Source organism: Quercus lobata, chromosome 4 (assembly GCF_001633185.2).
Source record: "Quercus lobata isolate SW786 chromosome 4, ValleyOak3.0 Primary Assembly, whole genome shotgun sequence".
Classification (NCBI taxonomy): Eukaryota; Viridiplantae; Streptophyta; class Magnoliopsida; order Fagales; family Fagaceae; genus Quercus; species Quercus lobata.
In genome coordinates, this window is record NC_044907.1 from 25,586,182 (window position 1) to 25,613,461 (window position 27,280).

The 27,280-nt window shown below is 31.0% G+C and overlaps 1 protein-coding gene across 1 annotated transcript; it reads left to right on the plus strand.

Moving 5' to 3' along the window:
- The first annotated feature begins 1,931 nt into the window (after positions 1-1,931).
- On the plus strand, positions 1,932-18,569 carry LOC115987049 (very-long-chain aldehyde decarbonylase CER1-like). The gene is made up of 10 exons (XM_031110492.1): positions 1,932-2,084; positions 3,248-3,471; positions 3,598-3,830; positions 6,703-6,922; positions 13,176-13,551; positions 13,650-13,757; positions 14,539-14,739; positions 16,429-16,527; positions 16,642-16,815; positions 18,190-18,569. The coding sequence occupies exons 1-10, from the start codon at positions 2,025-2,027 to the stop codon at positions 18,364-18,366; spliced, it is 1,872 nt and encodes a 623-aa protein (XP_030966352.1). The 5' UTR covers positions 1,932-2,024; the 3' UTR covers positions 18,367-18,569.
- Positions 18,570-27,280: the final 8,711 nt, after the last annotated feature.

A 27,280-nucleotide genomic window follows, 5' to 3' on the forward strand; every position in this document is an offset into this window, starting at 1 on the left:
TCTGTTATTCCCCACTTCCCCTTTTCCTGTGTAACCCCAAATTCATTTACAAATATGGAACTCAATTCTATAATCTAATGGTTAAATATAATTAGAACAACTCATAAAGAACTGTACTTAAATTCTTTTCTAATTCAAATAATTTTAGTCTTTAATTTGTTTTATAACAAATTTGGGGTACACAAGAAAAAGGGTAAAATTTAATTTAATGGTGAATTTATTAAAATAAACACAAATAAATACACACACACACACACATATATATATATGAGTTACGTTTAAGTTACATTTTTTTTTTTTTTTTTGGAAAAATGAAGTACCTATTTGTGTTATTATAGTACTTCATAGTTTTTTTTATCAAATGAGCATTTTGAAAAATCAACCAATGGATTACATATTAATTTTATACTCTCCATTACTTACAAAATATCAAAATGATCAGAGATTAATAACTATCTCAACATATTTTGTTAAAATTTCAACCATTTTCTAATTTTAAAATTATAGGTAGAATATAAATGTATAGATCAAATAGTAAATAACATTTGATTAACTTAATATTTAGTATGCATATATTAAGAATAAAGACAATATATAACTCAATGAAAAAATTCTCAAAAAATTAATTTTATAAAAAGTTATGATATTGTTTAACATAGAAAAGTTCCAAGAGCTTCCAATTTGAAGTGGTGCTATTTATCTCAACACTGAAGGCACAAAGCCTCCAACTAATTTGCTTGAAGTAATTATGTTTCTGATACTTGAAAACTTATCTTTCAATAATTAAAAGTGGAACAATAAGTCAATAAGTCGGTGTCACAACTATCATAACTATCAAGTAATGAGTTGTAGGTAGTAGAACTGTGTTAATCCGTACGGACCAACTATTGACAACTACTCATGGGAACAAATTGCAATAAAATTTGTAAAAATTATTATAGTAAATAGACATACATTTTGAAAATAATAATCTCACTAGAGGACACTTTACAATGTCATCTGTTTAAGTAAAGAATAAATGACAATTCGTTATGAGATAAATTATAAATAGTAAAATTGTGAATTCACATGGACTTACTATTAATAACACGTATGTTGGATGAGTGAATTGTGATAAAAATTGTGAAAATAATAATTTTTTTTTATAAGAAAAATAATTGTATTAAATAGACATAAATTTTGAAAGTGGTAAGAGGACATTTATGCCAGTTTAGGTAAGGAATAAATGAGGTTCGGTAAGGGCGGTGAGAAGTGGGAGCTGGGTAAATGGAGGTTGCTGGACAATATCAAAAGATCAAACTTCAAAGATCAAAGATCGTGCTGAAAGGACGGTTCTGCTGTGTTGGGATTGGACAGTCCAAACTCCACAGTGCTGAATAATTAATAACTATCCACATGTACAGGTCTCCACATACTTTAATTTCTATAGAGGTCCTGTTGGTTATGTGGCATACATCTTATCCGTACTGACTTGGACAAGTAACTGTGACCTTAAGGTTTTATTTTAATATAGTTTATTTGTTAAAAATTAAAAATTTATTATTGAAAATATTGTACCAAATGATTTTTAAAGATATAAATAATATTATGAGACTTAAATTTACCTAAAAATCTATATTTTATTGAGTTTGATGGTCCATAAACAGTATTTATGAGATCCACTAAAAAACGTAAAACTCATAAATAGAGCAAAACACCTAATCTAAACGCACACTAAAGTGCGTTTGTCAACCAATGTTTGTGGTTTTGTGTTTTTTTGGGCTGGTCCATGGTATTATTCACGGATCAACCAACTTATAAAAAACGCAGTAACAATGTTTTACCTTTTAAAAATTATTTTATTACAGATGTTTCAATAATAAATTTTTAGTAAAATAAATAGTATTCATACAGACCCAAAGACCCTAAGTGTATCATGACGAAAGTAGTGTATATATATAACAGACCTACCCTAAGGCTGATTTGCACATGTATGCATCAGCAACAGAAAGTTCTATATTTGCATTTGTATTTGATAGTTTTCTATGGCTACTAAACCAGGAATTCTCACAGACTGGCCATGGACGCCTCTTGGAAGATTTAAGGTGGTCTCCTTATAAGCCAGTGCTCTCTCTCTCTGTCTCTCTCTCTCTCTCTCTCTCACACACATACACATACACAATCTGTGACTTGAGTTTAGGTTGTAAATGCTTGTTTGTACAGTTTATTTTTTAAGTTTTTGGATATGGGGTTGTTTGAAAACGTGCACTAATATGTGGCATATGAACAATGGGCCGTATAATGGTGAGGTTGGTAAGTGTTTGAAATAACTTTGCTGCAGGGTTAAACACCTTACTATTTCCTCCATGCACGGTGGATGAACAAATATTCTCTGGTTTAGAACTATCTGCTACCAACATATGAAAACTAGGAAGACAATATATGTATATATACACACACACACCCACACTCTTCCCTATTTTTAATTTGGGTAAAATTTTCTCATTTTATGATAATCTAGGCAGTTTCTCAACACAGCTTCTTAAGAGCAAAAGTTAGAAAATGGTTTCCTAAGGATGGTTGTAAACAAACAAGTGGTGGACCAATGCAAGTTCATTATTTCAAAATTTTGAAAACTTCACAATTTTTGCCACAATTATTCTATGCAAATAGAATGTGATTAATTGCATACATATCACTTTTACATAAATTTAACTTTTTTTTACCATTCATAATTTGTCACGTAGACAGTTATAACAAAAATTGTGATATTTTATGTTAGAACTCATTTTCCTCTCTTCTGTGTGTGTTTGTTTCTTAAAAAAATAAAAAATAAAAAAAAAAGTTTTACTTCTAATAATTTTCTGTAATCACCTTTCCATACTTTTTGGTGGTGTTTGTTGGACTTGGCTTGAGTTTGAGTTTGGCTTAGGTGTGGTGCTCTAATGAACTCGGCCCATTAAAATAATGACACAAAAGTAAATAGTGTACCAGAGGAATCAATGACACCCGTTAAAAGTGATGACACTAGACCAGACGGATTCAATGCAGTCTCATGAATTACATGATATATTGATATGATAAAAATAGGTCTTTTTAAATAGTCTTTCTAAGTGGGCACATGAGTTTATTAAAAAAAGAAAGTAGGTCATATAAACATTTTTGCGTTGTCTTATCATTATTGTTGTTGTTGTTGTTAATCCAAACTTTTGGTTTCTGCTTTAACCAAATCTTTGTTGTTTAACGTGCTTCTTTTTTTGTTTTGTAGTACGTGATCCTAGCTCCTTGGGCCATTCATAGCACTTACTCATTCATAGTTAAGGATAAGAGTGAAAGGTCCCTTTCACTCTTCCTCATATTTCCATTTCTACTATGGAGGATGCTTCACAACCAAATATGGATTAGTCTCTCTCGTTACTGGACTGCCAAAGGCAAGAACTCGATCGTTGACAAGAGTATCGAGTTTGAGCAAGTTGACAGAGAAAGCAATTGGTCAGTAATTATAAATTAACACGGATACATACATACATACAAGCGTATACATAGAAATTATAATAATCTTAATTATAAATTTGGTGTGTTTTATTTTTATTTTTCCTTACAAATATATTTGGGCAGGGATGACCAAATATTGTTCAATGGAGCCTTGTTCTACCTAGCAAGTAAGACATTGACTCAGGCAGAGAGCCTACCATTGTGGAGGACAGATGGAGTAATTATGACGTTTCTTCTACATTCTGGTCCTGTAGAGTTTCTCTATTATTGGCTCCATAGAGCACTGCACCACCATTATCTTTACTCTCGCTATCATTCCCATCACCATTCTTCAATTGCTACAGAGCCTATAACTTGTAAGTTTTCTATGTATAAAATAAGGGTGCGGTTATGATATACATTAATCATCTATCTTAAAAAATATGTGTGAAAAAATGAAAAAATTATCAAAATAATTAATTATTTTTTCATAAAAACTTTTTTAAAATGATTTTTTTAAGTAAATAAAATATTTGTTTACATTATTAGGCTAGTTAGTCACTCTGTTGGTAGGTCAAAATATTTAATCTGACCTGTCCTGTTCATTGGACTCACATTTACCAAGAAAATAGTAAGTTACTATCAATGGTAACTGTTAATATATTATTTAAACTGATAAAGAAAAAAACATATTATTTAAAAAGAGGGTTGTAAGTTATAATCATTGCAGTTGCAACCTAATTCAATTTTAAGGATCTGTCCAGTACCGTGTTTAAGTGTTGTTATTCATTTTTTAGTGTGGTGATAATACGTGTTTGAATGTTATAAAATTATGTGTCAAAAGTGTGATTATTATTTAAACACTGAAAACTGTTATTTAAAAGTAAGTACCAAATAACCTCTATATTTTCCAGAGAGATTAGGGTCACTAGTATTAATAAGATAGTAGTTTTAAAAAATGACAGTCTCTGTGAGACATTGTTTTACCCCCACAGCGGCAGCTCTCTCTCTCTCTAAAAAAAATGACAGTCACAAGTTATTATAGTAAATGGGTAGCTTACAGTAAATGGGTAGTGTGTCTGTTAAAATATTGTTTTATGTTAAATTTTTTGTTTTATATCATGTGTTTGACCAGTCGATAGAACTAATTTTTTGAGTTTTATTTATCACTTTTGCCATATCTTCAACCTCTCTCATTAATTTATTTCAATTTTTTTGTTAGTTGTACCTTACACTAAATCATTCTTAATTGTGCTCCTTAACATTTTCCATAATAAATTAATCATTATGATGATTTAACACATTTACAAAATAGTTTAAAGTTGCATTTGGTTATATTTTTATTGATGTAGTATTTTATTGGTCTAGGTTTTAAAACAATTGTTATTATAAAAACTTGGACGTTCTTATAATTAGAGGTAGGGCCTTTTTGTAGTGGGGCCATAACATAAGCCTAGGCTAATAATGTCGGCGTTTTTTAGCATTGAATACCACAATAGATTTATATTCGGACATCATATGTTCATGAGTTTGATTGAATGATTTTGCATTTTTTTTTTTCCTCCCAAATTTCTTAACTGAGCAATGTTTTCCCGTGATTTATTAGTAATAAGCATTTTATATTAGAATTTTCGTTAAATTTAAAACTTAAATTTCTATCAAGCACATTTAAAAAATTATACTTAACTTTTGTTTAATAAATAAGAGAAAAGCTAACAGATATCTTAAAAGTATTGGTTTATAGAATATTTTTAGAAATTTTTATGGAAAAAAAATACTTGATTTTTTTTTAGAGAAATGATATGTCTACAACATTTTTACAACAAATTCTAAGTGACAGATTATTACTGGTTGTGAAGTTAGGGCAAAAAATTAATTTTAGTGTTAGTTTCAAATTTGAACTAATAACAACTAATTACCTGTAATTAGTTGTAAAAAATATTGTAGACATAAAATCTTTTTTTTAGTCCTATAAAAGTTAACAAATACCCTAAAGATCACCCATTCACTTTGCTATTAAAAAAAAAAAAAAAACCGTTAACTGGATTCAATAAATAATTAATTAGATGGATCCTCTCTATGTAACGCTAGGCCTAATAAGTTTAGATCAGTTGTGGCCCCAAGCCCAATCAACCGCAGCCTAAACTGTAGGACTATCAATATTAAGACATTATTACATGCACTTTGATACTAAGTTTTGCCTCTATTATTGGTATGTGTCATTAATCATGAATTGAAAAAATCCTAAAACATTGACATGATTAAAGATTATTGTTTAGGTTGAGTTTAAGGTCAACCAATAACTCAATCACGTGAGGGAGCCAGTGGTCCTTTACCATTAATATTATAAGTCTCTTATCATTGACTCTTTTGTTACGAAAACTCACAATAATTGCAAATTGAATGCCAGTGGTCCTTTATTTTATTTTATTTTTATAAATCCATTTGTTTGGGGTGAACTAAATGCAATCATGCAACAATATAAAAATCTTAAAATTCCAAACTTTTTACTTTGGGTCTCAATCTCAAACCGCAGATGACAAAATTGTCAAATACATATAGTCATTTGATTTTCAATTTTGGATGGATCACTAAGTATAATAATTTTTTTTTTTTTTTTTGAGAAACACTAAGTATAATTATTTAACAAAATAAAAAACCCCAACCTTACAATTCTGCATAACGATTAACGAATCCCTATGTATTATTGGTAAATGGAGTTTGGCTGGGGGAATTAGGAGCATGTATTCCTATGGTTGAAGACTTAGAAATTAATGTGAAGTCGCATCAATTTTGGAAAGGTTAGTGGGTTCCAGTTAGCTCAATTGGTAAAGTCTTTGTTGATTGAATAAGAGATCTGAGATTCAATTCTTGTCTATACAAAAACCTAATTGGTGTCTTGATGTGATGATAAAAAGTTATTATCAAGAATAGACGCCATACTTTGAAACTCTCTCAAAATATTTTTTTTGGAAATGTTATTATCATCAATATTATTTATACTTTCAATAATTGGAATAGTATTTCCTGGTGTTCACTTTTCAAATGTTTCAAGATATCCTCACTTATATGTATATGATTTTATAAGGTACAACTTTGGCTTTTTATGTGAATATCAATTTAGTTTCTACAATTCCAATCTGAATAAATAGCTTCTTAAATATTATATATGATAGAATCTTTCACTAAATTTTTTATTAAATCATAATGGAATTAATCATATTATATGACAATTTTTTGTTTTTTCAGCTGTCATTCATCCATTTGCGGAGCACATAGCATATTTCGCGTTGTTTTCCATACCAATGTTAACAGCATTACTTACTGATACTGCCTCTATTGCATCCATTGCTATCTACCTCACATATATTGATTTTATGAATAATATGGGTCACTGCAATCACGAACTCATTCCAAAATGGCTCTTTTCCATCTTTCCTCCACTGAAGTACCTCATGTACACCCCCTCGTAAGTCTCTCAAGCCCTTTCTTTCACCTTAATTTCTATTGTCTCCGTCCCATATTGTTGGTAGATTATGAAATTTATTTATTCACTTTTCAATTAGGACTACATTTTGTAACATCTTAAGATGAAATTAAAAAAACTAAAAATTTAGAACAAGAGAGTGTTTTAGTTGTACTTATTTTATAATTTTTCTCTTTGATCTAGCAAAAAGATTATTGTATGGTATCCAACTATATATAACACAAACACACAAATACATTTCAAGTTGATTAATTTCATGCCTAATGTGTTTAGATGAAAACTTATTTATTTATATATATAGAGAGAGAGAGAGAGGGAGAGAGAGAGAGCTCTACACTTTATTTTATTTGTCCATTATTATTCTATATACAATATCCTAAATCATTATATATCCATTCTTTTTAGTACAATTTCAACAATAGTTCTTTTTTATTAACAATTTTTAAAGTGACACTATTACACTCCTTTATTTTGTTGAAAATTTTAATGCGTTTGTTTGTTTGCGTTATATATAATTTAAGAGTTTTATCAACGTATACCTTAGAGCATTAGTATTCACTCTGGTATAACTAAAAATATACTAATTTTAGTATCAAAACACAAAAAACATGTATTATCCGGGCTTCCAATTAAGGAAAAAAAAAATAACAATAGTGCTACAGTAACCTCTTAGATATAAGACGCTATTGTAACGGGCTTGTATAATTTTTTATTACTTTATTCTCTCTCCCTCTCTCTCTCTCTCTCTCCCTCTTTCCCTTTCTCTTCTTCTCCCACTCTATCTCTCTTCGTGTCACTGTCCTCACTCCCTCTCTTACATCTCTCTCTCTCGTTCAAGACTTGCCACTGGCGCTTCTTGGGCCGTTTTGCATGGAGTTCATTTTGGAGCGTGTGGGTTGTGGCGAGGTTGTGTGTGGAGATCGGTGTGACGAGGTGGGTTTTGGTTTTGGGTGGGTTCCGATGGGGTTTTGATCGGCGTGGGTTCTGTGGAGATCGAGATTTGATCGCGTGGGTTCCGAAATAATGGGTTTGTTGGTTTTCTGATTGAATGGCTTTTGATTGTTGGCGTGTGGCGTGGTGGTGGTGATTGTTGTTTTTGTGGTGGTTGCTGGTGGTAGTAGCTGAGTTTCAGTGGTTAGGTGGTGGGCGATGGTGGATTGAGTTGAGTATGGGTTTGGGTGGTGGCTAGTGGGTGGTTGCTGGTTGCCGGTGGCCAAGGGATGAGCTATTTGACTTCGAGTGGTTGGTAGTTCAAAGAAAGAGACACCAAGGAATAGAAACAGAGAGATGGGGGAGAAGGAAGAGGGAGAGGTATATGGTAATATATTATATTATTTTATTTTATTAGTAATATATATTATTTTAATGAGTTACATGGTAGAATAGAAATTGGTATAACGATTGAATCATAAAATGACATGATATAATGATAAAATAGTTTTTAAGATAGTAAAATGAAATATTTTAAAAAAAATTGGGTGTTAATGTTTTTATAGCATATATTAATAAACTATTTTTTAAAAAAGAATTATATAAAAATGAAAAAGTTACCAATTATTTTGATAATTTTTTTAATTTCTTCAAAAATAATTTTAAAAATAGATAATTAATGTGTATATTTTAAGAACATATATTAATCGGACTCATAATTTAAATTAAAAAAATATTTATGTTTGAACACTTTAATTTTTTATTGACAGGATAGTACCATATTTTATCTGATGAGGAAAGAAGAGAAGAAGAATATAATATATTAAATGTTTGGCAATGAATGACCTTCTGCATTCTGCAACACCATTCCCAAACTCGAAATATTGCATTTTGACGTAGTTATACACACTTGTCAACAACAGCTTTTACGCCAAACCGAACATTTTGGGGTTTGGTGCATCCACATTTACATTTTACCGGTTGTTTTTAAGAGCATCTACAGCGTGGAGTTAAAAATTTAGCAATTTAGTTCTATCAAAAGTTACTTTATCTATTTTATCTATACACATGCTACAGCAGTGGATCTATTTTAGCTTTCAACACAATAAAATAATATAAATATCACAATAAAATAATATAACCACTATAATAAAATAATATATCTCAATAAAAAAAAACATTCACAGTAACAAAATCAACCGCCTATACAGTCAGCCACAGTTACAACAGCCACAACCACCACCAACACCACCACCACTACCACCACCACCACCACCAGTCTACAGCAGGAAAAAAAAAAAAAACCCAAATCTCCAATTTTTTTTCCTCAACCTAGACCAAACAAAATCAACAATCACCAATCACAAACAAGCAAACATCGGCGAGCTGGGTCGGTAGAAGGGGTGGGTCGGTGAGCTGGGTCGGCAGAGAGAAGAGTGACGGTGAAGAAATCGGCGGCTTGGGACGGTGAGGCAATCGGCGATCGGTGGCTTGGGACGGTGAGGCGATCGGCGGCTTGGGACGATGAGGCGATTGGCGATCGGTGGCTTGGGACGGTGAGGCGACCGGCGGCTTGGGACAGTTCGGTGATCGGCGATCGGTGGCTTAGGACGGTGAGGCAATCGACGGTGAGAGGAGAGTAACTACGAGATGATGAGAGCTTGAGAGATTGAGAGAGTTTTGGGAGAGGATGAGAGTTCAGTGACTGAGAGAGAGAGAAAAGCACGGAGTGAGAGAGAATTAAGTAATTTTTTAACGGATGGGGAAGAATAAAATAATATTTTTTTTTTTTGCTTTGATGAATAGTGCACATCTATTTATAGATGTGCACTGTAGCAGTGGAGCTAAAATTTTTAGATTTAGCTCCACTGCTGCAACAATTTTTTTGGGTTTGTGGAGCTAAATTTTAGCATTATACCTATATAGTACCACTGCTGTGAGTGCTCTAAGGTCATAATTAATAAATTATTTTAGAAAATTTTTTATACGTGAACGCACAATGCGAACCAACACATAAAGAGAGATTTTACTAAATGTATGCCTTAACTATTTTAGAAATTTTTTTATGAAAAAGTAAAAAAAATTACTAACCCTTTTAAAGCATTCATTAGCATTCATTCTAAGAGGATACATTAATTGGGCCCATATATATATATATATATATATATATATATGTATAAATTTGTCCGGCCTGTTCAATTGTTAATGCATGTCATACTGTCATGTCATTTTCCTAAAAAAAACAACAACAACAAAATATGCTAAATTCAATGTCATGCTCATGATATATTTTTTGGTCGGAGTTTGGACCACTTCCGAATTAAGAATGGTTTTGTCTTCTCTGATGAATAGGAATATGATTGAATTAACCTTAAAAATAAAAAAACAATAAAAAGAAGATTGAATAACAATTGGTCCTTTATTTTAATCCCCATGTAATAAACATGTCATTTTCATACCTTATTTTTCGTCCTCATCTTTGAGACTGTTCATAAAATATTTCATTTATGTGAGTGATGCATGTGTCCCTTAAATTTAAATATAAACCAGAACCTACCTCTGTGACAAGTTTTTTTTCCCCTACCTGGGTGACTGTTGATATAATTAATTAAAGATGATATTGTTAAAATTATAGCAGTTAAATGATTAAAAATATAAATTTTCAATAGTTTAAGTTTTTTGGATAATTGATAATTTAATATGATTTCATATTAAGGGGAAATTTAGGTCCATATGTGAGATAAAATATTAAAACCATGATTAAATGATTACATTTACCATTTTTTAATAATTTAAACTTTTGACACAATTCATAATTTAAGAGACATATTTATCAATTCTAGCTCCAACAGTAGAAGACCCCCAAAAAAAAAAAAAAAAACCCTCTCAATCTCGTTTCCTCTAACTGCACCACTTTCAAGCATACTCTCTCTAGATTGTCAGTGATTAGGACTTAAGAGTGGTGCTGGTGTAAGCTTGGGAAATTGTGCACGGGTTGGGATAGAATGGCAACAGAGTATTGATGAGGATGAATTCAATTGTGGATGTTTGCATAGTTGTCAAAATCGCGATCCGGATCGTAAAATCGCACGATTTTACGATCTCACCTGTGCGATTTTACGATCTCATCTCACCAAAAAATTTAAAATTGTAGCAGGATCGCAAAAATGGTAGGATCGTATGTAGGATCGTGTAGGATTGCATAGGATCGTAGGATCGTAGGGGATCCTACCGATCTTATCGATCCTACCATTTGGATTGAATTTTTTATTTTTTTTTTAAGTGGGATTCATTTGGGTAAGATAATCCACCTAAACCCACAGACCCAATGGGTTATCAAAAGCCCAATAATGAATTGAAGTCCCAAATTTAACCCTATGTTAACATAAAATCTCAAAAAAAACCTATAGTACTTAAGTTTAACGTTTTCAAAAACAAAACCTAAAATATTTAGATGATGAAATGGGATATGACAATGACAATGATTATATTAGAAGAACCTTAGAATGAGAATTCTCTTTTGGATTTCATATTTGTAATTAGTTAGTTTACCTTAGATTGAGAATTCTCTTTTGGATTACATATTGTAAATTTGTAGTTAGCTAGTTTTTATATGCTAACTAACCAAACTTATTTTGGATTTGAAACTTAGAATTTGGAAAACATTTTTCATATGTGTAGATAATATTTTGGTACTTAGTTGCTACTTAAACATGTATTGAATTTTTTAGATACATTATGTCAAAAGTTAAATATATTTTGTTTCGTTAGAATGACATAAAAATGATGTAGTGCGTGCAAATTACATTTTATGATGCAATTTTTTTTTTTTTTAATGGATGGATTCATATTTTAAGTGATTATATAACATGCAAAGTCACTATCAATAGGTTTTTTGCTTAAAATCTAAACATAAGTAGGATCTTACGATCCTCAATCCGATCCTACGATCTACGATCCTACCTACCTCCCACGATCCTACGTAAGATCCCGATTTTGACAACCTTGGATGTTTGGGTTGGTTGATTGGTGGGTTTGAGGATTAATTTTAGGGTGGCATGGTGTGTATTTGTCAGGTGGTCTTTGCGTGGCTATGCTCTCATTGTCGATTGCTGGCAATAATATTGATAGGAGAGAGTGGTGGCCCATGGTGGTTTCATGCTTTGTTTTGTGGTGGTCGTGGAGCTGTTTTAGCTAGGCGTGTTGGCCTTAGTTGAGTTGATTTGTAAAGATTTGAAGGATGTGGTGTTTAGTTTTATAAAATCTTGTTTATGTTCGTTTATTTAATAAATGAACTAAACTATCAAGTCTAAGAATCGACTAATAAACAAGTCAAATTCAAAAATAATAATGTGTTTATCAATAAGCTTGTCAATATGAAACTTAATTCAATTATATATAATACTATATGTCTATATGTGGAGATTTGATATTAAATTGTGTGAGTTTATAAATAATTTAATTATAAGATATAAATTAACAATATTTGGTCCTTTATTATAATCCCTGTGTTAAAAATATGTCATTTTCATACCTCATTTTTTGTCCCCATATCATTGAGACTGTTTTCAAATTATTACTTTCATTTATTTATGTGTGATGCATGTGTCCCTTAAATATTAATATAAACCAGAACCTACCAGTGTGATAAGGTTTTTCCCCCTGCCTAAGTGACAATTGATCTAATTAAAAAGATGACATTGTTAGAATATAGTTAAATAATTAAATTCTTTTTTTTTAATAGTTTAAGTTTTTTTGAAAATCGATAATTTAACATGATATCATATTAAGGGAAATGTTAACGGGCACCGTCAGATACTTGTTAAGGATAATTTATTGTGGGGTTCACTTAATAAAAAACTGGTATAAATTGATGAGGGGACTGAAAATATTACTGAAATGAAAAATGGAACTCAAAAGTTAGGTTTTTTTTTTTAATTTAAAGTAAAAAATAATTTGTTAATCAAATATAATTTATAAGTAGAAATTTGTGAACAAGTAAAATTTTATCCGTGATATTAGTATATATGGAAAGAATAAAAAGTTAATCAAATAGTTTATGAACAAGCTAGAACTTGTTTGAAAAGAAAATAAATCAAGTTTGAATATCTAATATAGTTTTTTGATGATCTTGAATTTGATTTATGTTTAATATAAAGTTAAATAAATAATCATGAACTTTTAATATGCAATTTGATTTGGCTCGTTTGTATCTATAGATTTTGTAAAATATGAGTGCTCATCATCATCATTCTTAATATAATTATTATTCCTATCTATAATGGTTTTGGTTTGGGCACAACAGGTTTCACTCTCTGCATCATACACAATTTCGTACCAATTATTCACTGTTCATGCCAGTCTATGACTACATATATGGTACCACGGACAAATCTACAGACGAACTATATGAAATTTCACTCAGAAGGGAAGCAGAATTACCAGATGTAGTGCACCTAACTCATCTAACTACACCTGAGTCCATCTATCATCTCAGGCTTGGTTTTGCCTCTTTGGCCTCCAAACCATACACATCAAAATGGTACTTCTCATTGATTTGGCCTGTGACATTGTGGTCTATGATGTTAAATTGGTTATACGGCCGTACTTTCATTGTTGAGAGATACCGTTTTAATAAACTCAAATTACAAAGTTGGGTCATACCAAAATACAGAATACAAGTAAGAAATGATTTTTCTATGTTATTAATTGTTTACTTATATTTGTTACTTTCTTTCAATCATATGTGATTTATATTTCTCAATACTTTTGCGTGCAGTACTTTCTACAATGGCAAAATGAGACTATAAATAACTTAATTGAGGAAGCCATACTGGAAGCAGAGGAAAGAGGTGCTAAAATATTAAGCTTAGGTCTCTTGAATCAGGTAAGTTTTAGTTCTTTCTTGAATTTTTTTTTTCTATAATTTAGTTTCCAACTCTAGGTGATATATTCATCAAGATTTTCAACTAAAATTCCCCTTCCTTTATTTTCTTTGTTATTTAATTTCTCCAACTTTGCTGTGACACTAACAATTCAGATAGTCAATGTACTTTCCCATGCACCCATAGATTTTATATATATATATTTATAGAATCCCTATAAATTTCAAGAATGATGTTAAAGATAATTATAAATTTTAGTATATAAATCTTATAAACTGATATGTTACCAATTACAAAAAAGAAGAAGAAGTAATTTAGACTTTATTTATTATGTTACTGAAATGATACCAATAATATTATTATTATGTCAGTTTATAAATATTTTGTAGTAAAATTGATAGTATAACTTTATGTTATTTTTACTTTTTGCTTAATATAATTAAGTTGGGTTGGGGATTCGAGCCCAAATTTTTCTATTGAAATAATCGGATCTAATAATGTTGTTGAGTTATAAGACTTTTGATAAGTACAAACTTTAGCATTCTCTAGAATTTAATGGCCTTCACATGAAAACCTTCATTTTTTTTTTTTTTTTTTTTTAAACTTTAGTCTATAGGATACATATCATTATTATTAAGAAAACCATTTCCATATGAGTACATATCTGCATATTCCCCCCCCCCCCCACGCTTTTTTTTTTTTTTTTTTTTTTTTTTTTGTGTGTGTGTGTGTGTTTCAAACTTCATAGTTCATATTATCGTCATACTTTATCATTGGATGCAGGAAGAGGAGCTTAATAGATATGGTGCACTTTATGTTGAGAGGTACCCTAAGCTAAATGTGAAGGTCGTAGATGGGAGTAGTCTGGCAGTTGCTGTTCTGCTAAACAGCATTCCCAGAGGAACAACCCAAGTGGTTCTTAGAGGCAAACTCACCAAGGTTGCTTACGCCTTGGCCTTTAACTTATGCCAAAGGGGTATCACGGTACGTTTATTTTGTTCAAGCCAACACAAAAAGAAGGCCAAACTCGATTTTGGGTCACTCACTTTCATTCTTTGTAAGCATGGTGCTATTCAATGTTCTGTACTTTTGCTGCACTTTGCACAATCGAATTAATTGATACACAACTTGAACATTATGAAAGTCTTCTTGGACTTTTTTGTCTAACTTTTATGCTTCACAGAATACAAAAAAGTGGGATAGAAGATTTTTATTCTTTTTTTTTTTTTTTTTTGAGAAAAGAAGATTTTTATTCTACTACATGTATATGTGGTAATCAATTTAAATGACTTTGGTTTGGCCTATAATCTGGTAAGAGAAAATTTCTTTACCTTCTCTTTAGAATAGACCCCCCAAAAAAAAAAAAAAATGCATGAGCACGATCACATTATGCGTTGGCCTTTACCCTATGCCAAAGGGGGATCAAGGTACGTTTATTTTGTTCAAGCAAAATCGACGTTGGGCCACAGGCAAAGTCTGGCTTAGGATATTATTAAAATTATTATTATTATTTTCATGTTACAGCCCAATGGGCTTGTATATATGCTAACAGTTTCATACTTTTTTTTTGTGGGGTGGGTGGGGTTTAAAAACAGTTTCATACTTTGCAAGCATGGTATTCAATGTTATGTACTTTTGCCGGGCCAAAAGAAATTTAGTGCACTTTTCACTGGCAAATTGATTGATACATAAAGTGAACATTATGAAAGTCTTCTCAGAACATAGAAGTTTTACTTAATACAAAATTTATGTCCCACTTTGCTTCACGAAATATTCAAAGTTTTTTATTTTATTTTATTTTATATATTTTTTTAGAGTTTTAAATTATGATATCTGCTCCTGATAATAGTTTTTTATTATTAGACCAAGATACCAATCGGTTTTTGGTGTAGGTAGAGATTGAACCCCAGATCTTTTATTCAACCATTAAAGACTTTATCAATTGACCTAATTAAAACACACATAGAATATACAAAGTTGGGATAGAAAATTTGTATTCTTATTTACGTATACGTAGCAATCATTTTGAATAACTTCAGTTTGACTTAATATGGTAAAAAAAAATTTCTTTACCTTCTCCTTAAATAGGAAAAAAAAAAAAAATGCATGGGCACATGCATGATAAGACATGAAACACAATGATATGATATTTTTTGCAAAATTAAGATGTGACATTGTGGGTATATGACAATTAATTAGTTAATTATATTAATCTTTAGTTATAATTTATTTTTAGACACATTTATGAATGTTTTAAGTTTCCAAAATATATAAAAATGATCAATATCTTTGAAAATATATTGGAAATCAAATGATTTTTTTCCAAATAGAAAAACATTTTCTTTTTTCCTCCCAACAGATTGAGGACATGCCCCATGGAATGTCCCAAGCATGTATGTGTGTAACTTTTGGGGTGTTCATGCTTATATTTTTTTTTATTTACTTACAATACATGGGGGAGAGGAATTCAAATTCAGGTTTTATAATTTCCTTATTAGGATAATTAGGTAATTCTATTGAACTACAAGACTGTTTAGGAAATGTATTTGTGCTTCTTAATTAGTAAAACATTGGAGAGAACGAGTTCTTTTCTTTTTCTACATTCATTTGTTGCCAAAAAAAAAAAAAAATCATAATAAGTTTCTAATTCCTTTTTAATCTAACATAATTCAGGTGCTTACAATACGAGAGGATGAGTTTTTGAAGCTAAACAAATCGTTCAACACCAATTCTGAAAGTAATTTGATATTTTCAGTAAGTTATTCTCAAAAGGTAAGTCTATGAAATTTTTACTGTTTTAGTTCAATTATATTCATATTGTGTTATTAAAGAATATATAGCAACTTTGAACCTTAGGAACAGTAAAATCATTATGAATTTTTGTAGATTTGGTTAGTGGGAGATGGATTGGATGAGGAAGAACAGTTAAAGGCGCCCAAAGGAACATTGTTTATTCCCTTCTCACAATTCCCACCAAAGAAATTGCGCAAAGACTGTTACTACCATAGCCCTCCAGCAATGGTGACTCCAAGGTCTCTCGAGAATATGCACTCTTGTGAGGTTAGTAGAGAATCCTTCCAAGGTCTCTTCATTGATGCCATTACATGAATATGGAGAAGTTAGAAAAAATAAAGTGGCATGCATGTCATATATTGTGGAAAGTGGAAAATATAATTATGTTTGAGCTAGTTTCAATATTAACATCATGAAGCATGCAAATTAATGATCAAATAGTAGTTACAGATAGAAGAGTAATTTTTATGTACTCTCGGAGTACGGTGAATGGTCCACTCATTAAATTCATGGTGGGGTTCACCATAAATGTAAGAGGAGGAAACACTATTTTACTATATTCTATGAGTATCTAACTTTTACAAGTTGGTCAACTTGTAAAACTGTTACAAGTACTATTATTGCATTAAACAAGTTAGTCTGTGCATATTTTTTAAATTGTAAAATTTGCAATAATTTTAGAATTTTCCAATACCACTATTGCTCAAAAGAAACCTCTTCAATTATCACTTTGTATTATAATAAATCATATATGATCTATTTCATGTCTAAGAGATCTATCTAAGAGCCTCTCCGTTTCACTTTAATGAAGTGTATTTTATGATTAAAAGTTTATTTGTTAGATTTGATAGTGTATAGAGTACCATATTAATGATACAGCACCTAAATACACTTTTAGATTTGTAATATTTAATATGAATAATAAAATATATCAATTTCAAATGGAGAAAATCCTAATACCTAAATTTATAGAAAACAAAGGCTTCTTTGTCGGTATTGAAAAGACTTCTTCAAATGAAACCTTTGAGTCCATTTAACTTCTTCCATTGGGTGGTAGTGCTGGAGGAAAAAATTAGTACTCCCTCTGTCCCATTTTGTTTGTCCTCTATTCCATTTTAGAATGTCCCAAAATATTGTCCTGTTTCTAAAAATAAAAGTCATTAATTCACTAATGTTCTTATTATACCCCTATTAATTTACTAATTCAATTTTTTTATAAATTTATTTAAGGGTAGTTTTGGAAACTTACACATTTTTAAAAAGTAGACAAGACAATAAATGATGTTCCTTTAAAAAGTTTGACTTTTCAAACAGGATAAACAAAGTGAAACGGATGGAGTATTTGTAAGCATAATTAAGCTAATCCAGAATGAATAAACCAAAGTTTTTACATCTACAAAACATACATATATGTGTCCTTCGAGTAATTCTTTGCTATTCCCGGAGTACGGAGAATGGTACTCTTTCCTTTTCAACTTAATTTTGGATTTATTGCTACTTTATCTAAAATGGTAGAGAAACTTTAATTTTGGGTAGTCTAGTAATAATTGAACATGTTTCTTTCAATGCAAATGCAAAGCATGCGCACTTTTTTTTTCTTCTTCTTCGTTTACAAGAGTTTGTGTTTTGAATATGTGGCAGAATTGGTTTCCAAGAAGAGTGATGAATGCTTGGCGTATAGCTGGGATTGTGCATGCTTTGGAAGGATGGAATGAACACGAGTGCGGTAACACAATGTCCAACATTGAGAAAGTTTGGCAAGCAAGTCTTCAACATGGATTTCAGCCTTTGCTGCTTCCAACTGAATCAAAATGCTAATAGCTTACTATAAGATATGAAAATGTACCTGCCTGAGCTATTAGCCTATTACATCAAATTAAGGCTTGATGGGTTTGATTTTGGTGAATAGACTATATTAATACTTGGGTGTTGTTAACGGGTGCTGTATAGAACCCGTTAATGTGATAAAATTTAAAATAAATTATTCACGTTTTTTTAGGGATGTGGAAAAAAATTGAATATGTATTAAATGTGTGTCAGTTTAGGTAAAGAAAATCAAATCATTTTGTGATAAATCACAGTTGAAAAATAAAACTTTACCAATTTCCTATGCAATGGGATTTGTGATAGATCATAAATGAACCACACTTGGTTTATTAATAGGTGCTGGCTGGCACCTATTAACAAAGTCCTTAATACTTCTCAATTTTGGGTTTTAACGATCATACTCTCTCTCTCTCTCTCTCTCTCTCTCTCTCTCTCTCTCATACGAATGATTTGAAATTCTTCTATTGTTGTTATATGAGAAAAGTTAATGGATATCCTCGGGGTATTAATTTAAGAAATATTTTTAAAGAAAAAAATTGATTTTTTGACAATTTTTATATTTCTCCTTAAAATAGAATCAAACTTTCTTAAAATGATCAATTAACAAATGGTTTAAGAGCACTGGTTAATTAGGAAAAAATATTTGGTATCAAATGGGAAATTATTGTGTATTCTCGGAGTACCATAAATGCGTACTCTTTTCTCTCACATAAATGGTGGGTCCCACCATTAATTTAATTAGTGAAACCTACCATTTATGTGAGAGGGGGGAGTACGCATTTATGGTACTTCGGGAGTACCTAATAATTTTCCGAATCAAATGGTATCATATTAGCAGTATCAAAATTCAATAAATGTAAGACATTAACAAAAAATAAATAACCCACTAACAATTGAAAAACATGTGTTAGTGAGTAATTATTTTTGCATAAATGTCTCTCATTTATTAGATTTTGATACGGATAACGTGGTATAATATTTTATACAAAATATTTTTTCATTAACTAGACCCTTATTATATCGATTCAATACCTAATAATTTTTTGAATCAAATGGTATCATGTTAGCAGTATCAAAATTCAATAAATGTAAGACATATTAACAAAAAATAAATAACCCACTAACAATTGAAAAACATGTGTTAGTGAGTAATTATTTTTGCATAAATGTCTCTCATTTATTAGATTTTGATACAGATAATGTGATATATATTTTGATACAAAATATTTTTTCATTAACTAGACCCTTATTATATCGATTCAGTTTCAATAATTTATCTACAAGCTAATTAACACCAAAGTTGGGAATGCGTTCCTTTGAAAAAAATAAACTTACTCAAGCACAGACGCATAGACTGATAGACAGACTAAATACACACATTTTGCTTGGAAAACTAAATTAACACAAGCAGCCATCGATTTAAAGGAATGCAAAGTTTGACTGAGCTCATAAATAAATGTGCTATCTTAGTTTAAGTTGGGTTAGCTAGATTGTCTATATTTGAACTTCACGGAACTGCAATTTATATATGATTCAACTGATTTAGTCCGATATAGAGTATTGTGTGTTGTGTACAATTATATTAGGTGACTATTCAATATTCATACATGAGCTTCTTGTCTCTTCGTTTACACGGTCAAGAGTTTTTTTTCTTGTAGACAATTTTTTCTATTGGCACAAACTCGGAACAAAAATGAAAATCTCAATGAGAAATAGACATTAAGATTTATTATCATAGAATAATCATTACATGTGTCTGTTTAACATCAGCTTATAAGTTTAGTTTTTAGTTTTTATGTACAGTTTTTAAAATTTCACTTTTTCCTGTATTTCTCACATTTTCAAAAATTTTCAAGGTACAACTATACTTTAGTACATTTTCAAAAAAAAAAAGAAAAAAAAAAGAGAAGAAGTAATAAGCTAGATAAGTTGTTTATTGGGTTTATTGGTTTAATTCCATGGTCAAACGTACGTTTGCTTACACTTAACCCAAAATAGAAAAGCATTAATGGAGGTCAGACTCATAATAACCTGATTCTTCAATGCAGGCGGGGCTGGAGCCACCTACACGGAGGGTCATGCCCCCAAAATGTTTTGAATTTTTTTTTATTGTAATATAAGTATATAACTACTAGCCTCATCCCAAGTTCTTTACGCAAGCAATGAGGCTCTTTCTTTTTGGATCTAGTGTCATAGTTTTCAATTCATTCATTAAAAAAAAAAAAAAAAAAAACTCAAATCACCATGTACCTAAATATAAATACATTCACATTAGTGATGGTGATTAGGGATGACCATACTCATTAGGTAATGGATATCCAACCCTACCCGATCCAAATGTTCCGGATAATATCCGGTTCTTTATGGGTAGAGCTTAACCGGATAGGGTATGGATATTACCCGAATTATTCAGGTAGGGTATGGATATTATCCAAACCCGACCCGTCAAAAAATAAAAAAAAATAATAACCCACTACGTCCTTTTTTTTTTTTTTACTGAACCCACTATGTCCTTTAAAGACAAAAGTCACAAAAGCACTCGTTGGTAAAGTCCTCCATTTCTCACAAAAAAAAATTAAAAAAAAAAGTCCTCCAAGCCATCCAATCTGTCTTCCCCACACCAAATCCAAGCCTTCAAACCCCAACTTAGCCACAATGGTGAAGAAGTTCATGGAAAAGAAGTCGTTGTCTTCTTCGTCGAAGGCGGTGAAGATGGTGATTCAGTCAGATGTGATTGCAGAGGAATAAAATCGCCGTTTTTTCGACAAAGAGGATTGTTCCCATTATCGGAAAGATTCGCCGGCTCCGGCAACAGCGTCGGAGGCAGATCATCAAGAAGAACGAAATCACGCTACTCCACCTTGGTCAGACCAGCTGATCTCTCTCTCATCTCCACTATGTCTCCACGCTGCAATGGTATCACTCCCGACGCCGGTGTTTCTGCCCTTACCTTCCTCCAAATCTCCGATCGAGTTTACGACCTTCTCCACGGTCTCTCTCTCTCTTAGTCTTTGTTTGCTTGCTTAGAAAATTTTGTGTTCTGATTTTACTTTTGGATTTTGTTTTAACAACTGAGGTGGAGCTAAGTTTCCGTTTGGTTGAGGAGATAATATACAGTAACAGAGCAAAGAGTGGGAAAAAATACACTTGGAGGGACGATAAAACTATTGGTTAGTTTTTAAGTTAAAATGTTTTGGATTTAAAAATTAATAATAATTAAATGGGTTTCGGGTAGGGTATGGATATCCATGGATATTATATTCGGGTAAGATTTGGGTATGGATATTAATGGGTATTGATATTTAGTATCCATGGGTAAACTTTTTGGGTAGGGTATGGGTATACCCGATCCACACCCTACCCATGGCCATCCCTAATGGTGATTTCTCTTCTACGTTTGACTTTAGAACTGTTAATGTAAAAGAAAAATGTACATTTTCACCCTCGTAGTCTCATCTTTACTTCCTATATAGTGTATTGGACTCTAACAATGCAATCTCACTCACAATATGTTCATAAATACTAATTAAAAAAAGAGGAAGAAAAAGAAACCTATAATTGTTAACACAGTAAAGTAAATACGAAAACCACTATTGTAAACCCAGTGAAATAAATAGCACAAAGAAAAAGAAAAAAAAAAAAAAAAACCAAATACAGAATTTGATCCCTTTTGTGGTACTTAACTACCACCAAAATAAACTATTTTTTCTTACCATTCGTCAATTGGTACTAAACTGTCAATAATTTAATAAACCATGATCTTTGATTTGGTTCCACAGTGTAGACCAATTGAATCATAGAGGCAGGAATGAATGGAGAGATAATATGGTATGTGCAGAAAAATTGAAAAATAGATGTGTGTGATATTTTTAAATAAAGATAATGTGTGCTAATTTTTAGGAAAAAGATGTGTCAAAGATGTGTGAGATATATATATATATATATATATATATATATTTTATTTTTTTTTTATATAGAAATTGTGTGAGAATATCTAAATTATTGATAGTATCTCCTAAAAGAAAAAGGATAAGTAGTAAAAATTTGATGGAAGACAATAAGTGGGTTTGAAAAAAACAAAAAAACAAAAAAACGTGATTGACAGCTTAGGTTTTGGAGAAGTTTTGGTTTGTGGGATATTAGTAGAGGAATCCTCTACTAAACAAATTGTATAAAAAAAATTCAATTTTTTTTTTTCTTTTCTTGAAAGCAATAAAAAAATGCACATGCAAAAACAAATAAATGCAAAACAATGCAATGTATGAAAGCATGATTCAAAAAACAAATAAGAAATCAAGTATGAAAGTCCTACTATAGAAGGGAATAATTAAAGCAGAGGACAAACAGAAAGACAATTAAAACTTAAAATCCTTTATCACCCATATAGCACAAGTCTTTGGCCATGAAGATGAAAAGCCAGGTGTCCTAGTATGTCTACTAAAGGACATATAGGAATTAGAATTTTCTTGAAATTGAGTTAAAAATCTCAAAGCTTTTAATAACTCACCAAGAATAGGCACAAACCTTTTAGACAAATGATGAGACCTATTAGACACTCACTTATGAGAAAACAACTTGAAACAATTAGGATGAGTGTGATTGGAAGCCCCACAATGGTGACAAACATGAGTAGTTTTAGAACTACTAGATTTTCTAGAAGGAGGTCTAACCTTGGGGTTTGACAGAGACATTAGCTTAGGATAGTTTAACCTAATGTGACCAATAATATGACAATGATGACAAGTGAGGACAAATTCAAAATTTTCTTTTAGCCTAGGAAGAGTTTTAGATATAGATTTAGAAACTTTAGCATCTATATCAGATTTTTTACCTCTATCTATCCTAGCAATATTAGCCTTCAACTCTTCAATATTCATTTTAAATGGAGGAATATAAAAAATCTTTTTCTTTTGAGTTAGGCTCAACAACAAGTTTGGCACTAGTTTATTTTTCAACTTTAGTTTTAGATTCACCTAATTGCTCTTCCAAACTTTTAATTTTGTCCACATGAGATGAAAATTGATTTTTTAAATTCACATTTAATTTATTGGATTCATCAAATTTTGCAATCAATTCATCTTTTTCAAGTTTGACCTTCTCAAATTTAGCCTTTAGTTTGGTAAAGCTATTAACAGACTTGACATGAAATTTATAAAGCTTATAATAGGTCTTGAATATCATCATCATCATTCAACACAAGATCATGCAAAATCAAAACAATCAATAGTTTCCATGACAATAGGAGTCAATGGATTACACAGTAAATATTAAAAACCTAATTTGAGTGTGCCTGCTCTAATTACCACTTGTTGAATTATAGATTGACCCTGGTTTATTACTTTAATTACTCAAGTTGATTAATTATATGCAAATCGTGGAGGCACACACAAATTACAAAATAAACTAAAGTACAGTGGAAATTAAATTGTCTCGGTGATTTGTTGACTAATGAGGAAAACCTCTTATAAGGAAAAAATCCCATCAAGTGATTTTCAAGTCACCACTCCCAAGAATCACTAATCAAGAACCAAGCGGTTACAAATACAAGTAATCTTACCACTGTCTTGGACTATCCCAAAGTACCAACTTACAATTGAACCTTCACATCAATCCCCAATTAGACTTGATCTTGTAAAGTCTTCTTCCTTTTTTGCACGGATCCCAGTATATGACTAACTTCCTAGCAACTGATGTTTGTTGTTAGATGCAAAGTTCTTCACTTCAATGCATGTCGAAGATCTGGAAAGACTTGGTTACAAAACCCTAAGACACACAAGAATGCAGTAGCTTCTCCAAAAGTATATGAATTCTTTAGATGGGTCTTTATGTCTTTGATGACTTTTAAAATAAAGCTTTTATACCCTCTAGGAGTTTAGTAAATGAAACCCTAGTAATCCAAGTCATCATGGGCCAAAATTCTAATCTGATAATTTTTGATTTGCATAGCTCGATAGATCAAGAGGTGTTAAGCTAGTGTTGAGGTCCATCATTTAATCTCAATAGATGCTAGTGTCGAGACTAATGTTGAGGTTCACTATTTCAGCTTTTCTTCACTTATTTCTTGATTCAATTTTTATATCTTCAATGATATCACTTGCATTGGTTACTCAGCATACTTCATGATATTTTAAACAAATTTTAGATCTACCTAATTACAAGTAAAATACATTTTGTCAAAGGATATGCCAACACATGAAAAGTATGACCCTAACAATTATAAATAAAATTGGGTTATATATTTTACTATATATATTTTTAATCATTCATAAGTAATTTTAACCATTTAGTTATTATTAAATAATATATATGTTTGTTTTGTTTAGACCCTTTAAATCAGATTGTTTAACCTAATATATTAGCCAAGTGATTATTTAGGTTAATTATTCAGATCTAGGTTAAACAATAATAAATCATATCATGCATAGTAGTGGAAAAGTAAATAACATCACGATATGATGATCCAGGGAAATCAATGAAATGAACTGTTTCAAGATAAAAACCCGGGGAGGATTTAACCTAGTTATCCTCAAGGTAAAACAAATCCACTATAAGAGAATCAAAGTTTTTACAATCAGATTTAACCCTAAATCTATTGCTACCTCAAATAGTAATTTATTGACACGGCCACATGCAAGTTCTGAATCCACGGATTCCTCCTCTTCTTGGATTTACAGCAACATAAACACCCACGCTTGTGACTTTGAGATCCCACTCAAAGGTTTCAGATCACTTTTAGTTGTTGATCTTTGTAGCAGCAACTAGGTTCTACCACCGCTTGATTGTAGATCTTGCTCAGGTAGACGTTTGTGTAGTTAGAAAGTACAAAACCTCTCAGATTTTACAAAAAGTAACACACAAGTCTTCCAAAAGTCTGCAAAACATAGCTAGGGTTTCCCTTTTATATGTGGAAAAGTTAGATTGAAACCCTAAACGTTTTTGTGGGCTTTTGCCTAGTTTAAAATTTTTGTAGAATCTGATATCTGTGATTCTCGATTGATTGGGCCTAATTCTTGATTGATCGAGCTTGGTAGATTTTGACTTTCTTTTTAGCAATTAGCTTGAACTTGAAGATTGAAACATACACCTTTGAGTAATGCCTAACACATACACTAGACATGTTTTGTCGTGGTTTGCCAGCACATACAAAAAAATAATTCTAAAAATTTAATCCTAAATATTTAGAACCTAACAATATAAATGAAATAATATCTTATATTATTGATTAAGGTTAGATAAATATGTTACAAAAAAAAAAAAAATTGTAATGTAAAATTCTTGAGTAGGAACCATTTTTTTCTTAGTTAGTACTCATGTGCACTTGCAAGGCACAATGATGCCATTTTCTCATCCTCAAAAGCCGGAGCTTCCACAACTTCTTACCTAATTTGTAACTGTTGCATGTAACATCTATCTACATGTGAGATATGTGGGATTCACATATTATGAGAAAGACACTATGCGCATCTAATACATATACTAATTGTTAGTGTGTAGTTGTGATTGATAATAACAGCATAACATGGTGCTTCATGCACGGAATAAACATGCTTGGTGGATGATTTTGCCTCATATAGGTAGGATTGTTTTTATAAAGAATAAATAGTAAACTGGTATTTGAGTAAGATTGTGACTCTAGAGATTAATATATTTCTTCGTACAAATATGTCCATGCTTGCCTATAAACATTCACTTGGACATATACGATTTTTTTTTCCTCTCCAACAAACATAAATTGAGCATATTAGTAGATGCTGCAATTGTTAAAAATAAATAAATAAATAAAAAGATTCCTCAAAACACTCATTAAAGCACCATACACAACTCAAGTACACAACCCAAGCCCACAAAAACCCCATACCCATTAACTTAACATATAGCCTTAGCCTACCAAACTGAGAAAATTTATCATGTATCTAGTCTCTCATATGGAGTGGGTTCCACAGTGTGGAGTCCACCCCATATGAAATGGTTGATTCATGTATATCTACTACAAATAATACCACCTTAAACATGAATATTGAATACACTACTGTAGAAGCACCACTTGCCACAACTATTCAACAATAGCCCATGCTATTGTGATTCAAAACCATGGTATTCAGTGGCAAAGCTAGGAATTTTTCTAGGGGAATGAACTATCATGACTAAAAAATATATTTTATTTTATAAATTGGGTCATGCCAACTAGTGCCCTTAGGATATTGGTTAACAATCCATTTTAAGAAAGTTTTGACACTACTTTTAAGGGAAATGAAAAAAATTATCAAAACATTAATTTTTTTTTTTCCATAAAAAGTTTCTTTTAATAAATTATTAACCAATGTCCTAAGGGTATTCATTAGTATTTCTCTTAGAAATGTTTGTACGTTTAATTCAATAACAATGTTAGCATTCAATTATTCATTCACACACGGTAATAGTATGTATACAGTATATGTATAAAAGTCATAAACTGAAATTTAAGGGCCACACTCCATCCAAATAAAAATAATTAAAAAATAGAGAAATTAACAACCAGACAATTTACTATTATTTGCCTAGTGCAGTACAACTGTATAAGACATAATCACAAAAGAAAAAGAATAGCGGTAATTTATTACCATTAGTCTGTAGCTGTAGATTATAAATACCATTAGTCTGTAGCTTACAATTATTTTGGGATGAAATGGGCCAAAAACAAGGTAAACTACTGCTTTTACCTTCTAAGGACGAGTACATGAAGCTTAACAAAGCCTTGGCCAAGAAGTCTGAGAGTAGTTTGATCCTTTCAAAAACCTATGCTCAAATGGTGAACCATCAAATATTTAAGCCTATGCTCAATTATTCTTAAATATTTAAACTACTCTTTCACTAACTTGAATATTAGATGAACATGTCACACGCTAAAACATTCTAATATCTAGCT

Excerpts from the sequence above, each read along its gene's own strand:
- LOC115987049 (XM_031110492.1), top strand. The coding sequence starts at position 2,025 with ATGGCTACTAAACCAGGAATTCTCACAGACTGGCCATGGACGCCTCTT. Across the intron at positions 6,923-13,175 it reads TACCTCATGTACACCCCCTC|GTTTCACTCTCTGCATCATA; the intron begins GTAAGTCTCTCA and ends TGGGCACAACAG. Across the intron at positions 13,552-13,649 it reads TACCAAAATACAGAATACAA|TACTTTCTACAATGGCAAAA; the intron begins GTAAGAAATGAT and ends TTTTGCGTGCAG.